This window comes from Zea mays, chromosome 3 (genome assembly GCF_902167145.1).
Source record: "Zea mays cultivar B73 chromosome 3, Zm-B73-REFERENCE-NAM-5.0, whole genome shotgun sequence".
NCBI classification, from domain to species: Eukaryota; Viridiplantae; Streptophyta; class Magnoliopsida; order Poales; family Poaceae; genus Zea; species Zea mays.
In genome coordinates this window covers 214,353,701-214,361,915 of record NC_050098.1, presented here as the reverse complement: position 1 = coordinate 214,361,915, position 8,215 = coordinate 214,353,701, and the positions used below count along the sequence as shown (strand labels likewise).

At 39.3% G+C, this 8,215-nt stretch overlaps 1 protein-coding gene across 1 annotated transcript; it reads left to right on the top strand.

The window, feature by feature from the left end:
* The first annotated feature begins 1,111 nt into the window (after positions 1-1,111).
* On the top strand, positions 1,112-7,229 carry LOC103651353 (evolutionarily conserved C-terminal region 8). The gene is made up of 10 exons (XM_008676972.3): positions 1,112-1,349; positions 1,444-1,591; positions 2,434-2,498; positions 2,626-2,770; positions 2,844-2,911; positions 3,567-4,022; positions 4,118-4,639; positions 5,305-5,517; positions 5,867-6,022; positions 6,416-7,229. The coding sequence occupies exons 2-10, from the start codon at positions 1,561-1,563 to the stop codon at positions 6,632-6,634; spliced, it is 1,875 nt and encodes a 624-aa protein (XP_008675194.1). The 5' UTR covers positions 1,112-1,349; positions 1,444-1,560; the 3' UTR covers positions 6,635-7,229.
* Positions 7,230-8,215: the final 986 nt, after the last annotated feature.

Below are 8,215 nucleotides of genomic sequence, written 5' to 3'. Positions count from 1 at the left end.
AATATATAGGGTCTAATCGGTTTAGGTGGCTCTGTTGAGCTTGTATGAGATTTAGAGCTAAGCTGAGTTGAGACGATATGTGATAGACTATGGTTGCTTGATTGGTCTATGTGTTCTCTGTTATGCCAGGTACAAGACATTCTGATTGATTGGGTGGTGGGAAAAAGTCGAAAAAAATAAAAATTATTTAATATAGCAAGTGAATCTAGTTTTGTTCATAAAAGTGTCATGAACACAAAAGTGAAATCAATTTCTTAATTGGATGCATTAGTCAAGAGATATAACAAGAAAACTAATTTAAAACTATGCTTGACTGAGTTTATGCCACCAAAATGGGCTTCGCCGTCCAGCTTGGCTCTAATACACTGTTTGCATCAACTCAGCTTGATCCAGTAGTAGATGCCGGCAACCAAATAGCGGAGTGGTGGCTGAGTAGGATCTGGCCAAGGTCTAGCTAGGCAACCAATCACGTCTATAGGACATATGTGGTAGATAGTTGACAATCAACAAATATCTCTTAGTATTGAGAAATCTAGAAATCATTGATATGCAGGAAGTTTTTAGTTATCTCTTAGTTCCTGCTCTTGCAACAACAGCAACGACCCTTAGAAGCTGCTGAAGGAAAAATATTCAATCACGAGGAAAAGATCAATTTGGCTCTAACAAAATATATCTTGAAAATTCTGCCTAAACACGTCCCAAAACAAGGAGGCTGTGTGACGGGACTCGCAGAGGATCCGAGCAGTCATGCTCCTGCCGTGTGGGATACAAAGGAAAAGATGTACCTAAAGAAAGCCAAAATCTATAGGTCAGCCTGAACGCTATCCATCGTTCATCCGTTTCAGATTATAAATATTCTAAATTTCTTAGACAATCAAAGTATATTAAATCTATTAAGATCTGTAAAAAATATAAAAGGTTATGACGCCAAATAAATATTATTATCTCCATTCTTAAATATTTGACGCGGATAGTTTTTTGAATAAAAGATATCAAATAGGAGGGAGTATATACATATATAATAAATAAAAAATCTACTACGGAGTATTATTGATTTAATATCACAATTGTTTATTATTTATTTTTGGTTAACTCTGAGATGCTTATAATTTGGAAGAGAGGGAGGGAGTAGAAAACTCTTGCAAAGAAACCTGCAACTCTGCAAGCAACCCCACAAGGCAGCCGTTCTCCACTCTCCATCTCGAGGATCAAAAGTTCAAAACAACAGAGACCGAAACTCGCCATCCACCAGACAGAAAAAGCTTCCAGCTCCCCTCGCCGAAACTCGCCGCCGTCTCCTCGCCTTCTGCCTCGCCACCGGTCCCGTCGCGGTTTCACACGCATCCGTCGTACTGGCCTTCTTCTTCCCTCGTCGTTCACCAGTTCTCGCGCGCTCAACCATGTGCCATGCCTAACTGGCGCCTCGTTTATCTCGCCCTGCAGCGGTGGACGGAGCAGGCTAGGTTGCCGGCTGCCCCCGGTCGTCCCTCCTTCGCCGTCGAGCTGGAGGACACGCGTAGCAACGCCGGGTTCTTCTGCGGCGAGCTGTGGTGTGGCCTCATGGAGCCCAAGGGCGAGTTGGCTCAGAAGCGTATCCTTCCTTCTCGTTTCGCTCACCCGTACGGTTTCTTTCTCTTTTCGCTCTCCGTTCGGTGGATGGATTATGGCGCTCATGCGTCTGCTATTGTTGCCTTTTGATTTGAACTACTGGAGCATGTAACTTTGTCGCTCCTTTTGCTATCCAACTCCATTTTATCCTCCTATATAAAGCTTTTTTTCCTGTTAATCTGTCCTTTGGAAAACGAAAACAGTTTTTGAATCTGGATTGCCCTTGGATCACAGTTTGCCAGTTCTTATCTCAGAATTATCTGCGTTTTTTTTTCTTTTCCATGAGTGGGGTGTGTAGAATTCTCATCAAAATTTTGATCCACTCTATTTTTTTGACAGTTGAGATTATCGAGCCTTTCATTCTATCATGTTAGCGTTGCTATTAGCAATTTAGTAATATATCCTACTATTAGGTGCCCTTCATTATTGGGGTTTGAGAGATGGTGAGAGCTGAGCCAACTCCCATTTATTTGACGGGTACACCAATAACATGGTGCCTGCACTGAAGGATTCATGTAGATTGGTTAGGTTAGCGTCGCATGTCTCAGTCCCTGGAATCTAGTTCAGTTGGAGTTCCTTGACCGCCCTTGCATTTGTGAAACAGAAAATAACTTTTTTGTACTTTAATCAAATAGTCTATGTGTTTTTTTAGATCTATCCCTATGATCCATTGATGAAGGACAATTATTAGCTGCATAATATTAGCCTGATGTTATGTCTGTTGATCACTGTGGCTGTGGTTGGTTTATTCTATTCGCCATTCGTGGACAATGACCCTTTAAAGTATATATTCTATTTGCAAACCTTGACCTTTCTATCATCCAGCTATTGAAGAAGCAATCAACAGCTTGGAAATTGATGCTAGCACGAAGGCAAGCAATGTCAACTTGGTGAGATTCTCTTATCTTAGCTAATGAGGAACACCTTTATGGCTTTATTTCCTTCTTTGCCCTGTGGTTAGTTGGTTGCGCTATATGTATCTACCTTCTTGATGCTTTTCATCTTCCACCCTTGTAGCCTGCTAAGAAAGACGCAAGTTCTTCAGATGCAGTATCTTGCATTTCCTCCGGCGATGCAGCTAGTACTGCCAAGGAAAGTGAAATGAACCGAGAAACTTCTTTTGGGGACCAAGGGATGTATTACTATGGGTATTATTATCCTGGTAGGTAGATTATGTTTTGATTTTTTTTTAAAAAAAGAAGCCATTCATTTGCTGACTTTACTGTTTAGTGCAGGTTCATACGGAGGATGGGATGAGAATGGCTACTTTGTTGGATATAATGGCGTAGAGGTGCACCCAGCAGTAAGTTATAATAATAGTGTACTTCATAAAGTGTCATATATGCCTTTCTTACTATAGTCACTAGTGGTCCTAACTAAAACCTGGAGGATGGTGCACTTTGTGCATGTCTATGGTAGTGGAGTACCTACGAGCTTTGCACCTGTTGGCTTGTCTGTCATCTTTTCTTGACATGTTTGGGAAAGTGGCCAACTATTTTTTCTGTCACCCTTTATTCTTCTACTGCTATCCTTAATCCAAAAATCTTTCTGCGGGATTTGTTAAATGATTTTATTGCCTTTGCCCTATGTGGTGTCATGACCTCATGACTATTCTGTTGTACTGCTTGAGTTAAAAAAAATCTGAATGATTGCCACTGAATGAGTATACCTGTTTTTAGTGAGGACCAGTTGTTTTAGTTGCATGCCTTCTATGCAAAGAATTATAGTCAAGTTCTTATATGTACTTTGCAATCATAATCTTGAATGAAGTCTTAATTATGAGTGTGTTGTTTGAAGTACGCAATTTCAAAACTGGTGATTGAATTGTTGCCTTTTTTAGTTCCCTGCCATTTTTTGGCGCCGTCATTTCCAGGATGAACTGTTCATTGACTCTGCAACTGTTAAAGCTGTTAAATCGCACAAGAATTTCTTTATATTTGCTTTATGATCCATTTCAGGTGGTTCAAACTGACAATGGTTCATATCTGTGTCATCTTCCGGGATATGAAAATGGATATGCTTCTTATAGTCAGGTTGTTCCTGGAGGCATTGCTAGTGTGGATGGTCAATATGTCAGCAAAGAACCATATTATTCCACTGCACTTCCAATTCAGGATCCTAGGACACCTGGCATTTTTGCTCAGCCAATTGCTTACAGAACTGAACTAGCATCTGCATACTCATGGGACCCTTCTTTCGTTCTTCTGGATGGGGTTCAGGGACATCCAGTTGGTGTGCATCAAACAAATTATGCTGCAAGACCAAAATATTCTTTTAATAAGCATGTTATTCCTTCTTCGAAAGCCACCCGCAGTGCAAAATCCGCAGCAGATACTGTCAAAGGCTCATCATCAGCTCTAGAAACTGTAACAAATGCTGTCAATAGCAGCCCACCATCAAAGAGTGCAAATAAGGTACTTTCTCAATCCTGCAAAACATTGATCTTGCCATCTTGGCCCTTGCCCCATAAATGTGAAAACTTACTTTCACATGCTTGTTCTAATGCTAGACACCTGGTGCTTCCATAACAAAAGGATATCTTCCATATAGCAAGTCTGTGATGCACACTAATAACCAAGAAAAAAACAGTGTTTATCAAAGCAAAGGCATCAATGTGAAAGAAAGTGGCAGAAGCTGGAACAGCCGAGAGAAGCTTGGGAGAAGTAAGCTAAATGGACAGGGTGATTCTGAATCTAATGAGAACAACCATACCGATAACCTGAAACATAGTTTGAGCCATCGGTCTGATGTTGTTGGATTGTCAAGTGCAGGGGATGCCAATGCTAGCATACCTTCACCTGTTGCAATAAGCAAAAATGCATGCAATCTTTCAGATTTCGTTACAAAGTATGAACAAGCTCTATTCTTTGTAATTAAGTCCTACAGTGAAGATGATATTCACAAGAGTGTTAAGTACAATGTCTGGGCAAGTACTCCTAATGGAAATAAAAGGCTTGACAATGCCTATAGGGTTGCACAGGAAAGGATAGCAGAAAAAGGAACCAAATGTCCTGTTTTCCTTTTCTTCTCAGTAAGTTACATGCTACTAATTGTTCGTGACTTCGTGGAGAATTATTTTTCTCATGAATATGACCTTGAGTCTCAGAGTAGTGTGTCTCTGTGGTATCCAAACATTTGTTCTTATTCAATGTATCTAATTGTTGTTTGAGCACTTAGTTTTTTTTCTTGAAGACATAGGAGAACTGTATATTATTATATTAAAGAAGAATAAAAATGGGGTAAGAAACCCCATACAACAATACACACTTACTCCTTGGACTCTAAGAGAAACACCAATTGCCTGGAGAACAAACTACTACGAGCCCTGACCTACAAAACAATCACTCGGCCACTCGGGCATGCACAGTAGGAAGTGATTACTATCTAATTTATCTTGTTTGTGATTTTTTTCTAATTTATTTATTTATTTTAAAGTAACATGCCATTTGGTTTCTTTGTTCCATGGAACTTCAGAATTCTGTTCTGGTAATCATTACAGCCGTCTAAATCTGCTTGAACATGTCAACCTTTGTTTTAACTGTTTGATAACATAGTGCTGTCTCGTTTTCTCCATATTTTCTTCCACATGTTTGTAGCAAGTTAATGAGTTGCATCGAAGCAGCCCTTTTATGGAAAGGGTGGCATTATTACCTGCATTTTGACCATTTTCTGTTGATTGTATAATATGATGTTCAGGTTAATGCAAGTGGTCAGTTCTGTGGCGTGGCTGAGATGGTTGGTCCAGTAGATTTCAACAGGAACATGAACTTCTGGCAACAGGACAAGTGGAATGGTTTCTTCTCGGTAAAATGGCACATTATCAAGGATGTTCCCAATCCACAATTTCGCCATATAATTTTGGAGAATAATGAGAATAAACCTGTGACAAACAGCAGGGACACACAAGAGGTATTCCTTCCAATACCTAGCAAGAGTTCTTGGTATTTTTTATGACAAGTGGTTGAGCTTTCTAAGTTAATTCTCATTTCATGGCAATATATGTCAGGAAATCTGTTTGTGCATAACATTTCATCCTATTACCTATGTGATTCTCCTTACTGTTTAAACAATCAATCCTATTTGTGCTTTGTGTGATTAAGAATCTTCCATCATCTATGTGCTATGTACATCCAACCAAACACACTATTACTAATCAGAAAAGAAACGTTCCATTCTTGTCTAAATATGCTTTTCTTGTACTGCAAAGATGATGTTTTGGTTTAATTTAGCCACTGATCGTGTATGATTTCAAATCCAGGTCAATTTTTCACAAGGTACAGAGATGTTGAACATTTTCAAGAACTTCACATGTAAAACATCAATACTGGATGACTTTGACTTCTATGAAAATCGGCAGAAAGTAATGCAGGACAGAAGAGGCAAGCTGCTTACTACATCGTTTGATCACCCATTGGTATGAAGTTATGAACTGAATAGTCTGAATTCTTATTCTCTAACGACAATATTTTTTGTTGCTAATTTTTGTTCATTGTATTTATGGACCATATAATTTGAAGAGTTTTACTTGTTGAAAATGTCAGTGTTATGCTTTTTGGTTTATTCTTGGTAGAAGTTTATGGATATTTCAATTAAGACCTAAAACCACCCATAGGAATAATAATAATACGATTGGCCAAAATAGATAACGAGGACCATCTCCATATCATTTTAAATGACTAGATTGGCTTTTGGTGACAGACGGTTTTAATTGCATATTAATATATGCTAATAGTAGCAATCTGTCATTTACATTATTATTGACAAATAGCGATTATTTGCTCCTCATTGATTTTCATCTTCTATGCAGCCAAAAGCTGAAAAATCTCCAGAAATTAAAAGCCAAACACAATTGATAAGTGGCCCAGAAGTTGGTAGAGCCAAGAGTGATGAGGGGCAGGGCAACAATGTTGGGATGGTACTTGATACAACCAAGAAAAATGAGGAGCAGAGCAGCAATGTTCCAGAAATACTCGATGCAGCCTGTAGTAACAAGGAGCAACCCAACAAAATTGCAATAGAAGGATGATGCCTCGGCTAGTTGGTCTGGGAAAACGAGATAGCCTCTGGAACTGACTTCAACCTGAAATGATAAGTTTGATGTGTGCAATATCAAGAAACCACCATTGGTCATGGGTTCTCTTCCATTATCTCATGGAAGCGGGGAAAGGGAAAAAATGAAGCAAAGGAGCTGTCTTCCCACGAGAATTGTTCGATGACTGGGAAAAAAGGTTCTAGGACTCATTTAGGTTGAGGACCCTAGTGCTAAGGCATTAGAGCGCCCTCCATGTCTATTTTTTCCCCATCTTGGAGGGTCCTTTCTTTTGTCGTGTTGTGTCTTTTTTTCTCTTCTTTTTTTCTATTATACTGCGGCTGATGTCCAAAGAAGCCAGTCTGCCTTATGGGTGGGTGTGCTTTAAGGGAATGTTTGTTGCTTTGTGGGTTGTCCTCTAGGATGTGGTATGTTTTGTTTGTTTTCTTTAATCTGTGCACTTGTTCTAGAGACTGACATAGAAGAAAAGAGAAAAAAAGATTGTGAGGGATTAGGAATTAATTACAGTAACATTATCTTATGTCTCTGTTTCTTCCATTATCAAGAAAAGGGAACAAAAAGGATTTTAAAAGCTGTTGATGTGTACTTCGCCGATACCATTTGTCTTGCAGCCTGCTACGAGCCTTCCGTTTTCGCTTGGTTCTTTCCGGCTAAATTGGTTGTTCGATTCAGACATCTGTGGTTGGCCTTCGCGGCGTTTTGATTTCGACGGACTGTGAACTCGCATCCAGTCCTTTCGGAAGGGGACATGCTATCTGTTTGCTTTCTGGTGCTGCGTACAGATAGCGTGTGTATAAAAGGTCAACTTTATCGACGCTACCGTATTGCCTTATGAATTGTTTATGAAGAATTTTGTGTATGAACCAAATATGTTTAGTTTTTGTTCGGTTGTATAAGGATCAAAGGAGATCGAAGAGGATTAAGGCTTTGTTTGGTTTTACGGATTAAATCCACCTATATTTGATTTTAAATAAGGAGCTAATCTTACTCAATGCCTTCGCAACCGAATAAGCCCTAATAAAAATCTTTTATGTTCCGTTTGGATGTTGATATTAGAGGATATGGAATTAAGTTCAATATCAAATCAGATATATTACGGAAATGAGAACTCTGTATTGGGAGAGGGTGTTTCTAGTTATAGTCTAATTCCAGTGTATTGGTCTGGTCTTAAATCTCAATTCCATGTGCAACCAAACAACAAAATTTAGAAAGCTGATTCTAATTCTCAATTTTGTGCTCTAATATCTACATCAAACAGGGTATTAGTACTTTCGTTGGTGACCGTCTTGGTTTCTTTTGTGCGCGCCGCAAAATACAGAATCCTCGTGTGGATCATTGAAGATGTTAACCTATAGGCGATTAGATGGGGTCGGGCTGTATGGCTGATACGAGGCACGACTATTTTAACACGGCACAACTATAATACGATTCCGGGCCAGCACAAGGTCTATCATGGGCTGTGCTTGGGCTTATGTATAAGCCTATTAGGCAACACAAACACGACACGTTTATAGTTGGCTCATTTTGCCCAATGTTAGGTATAGATAGCCCATCAGA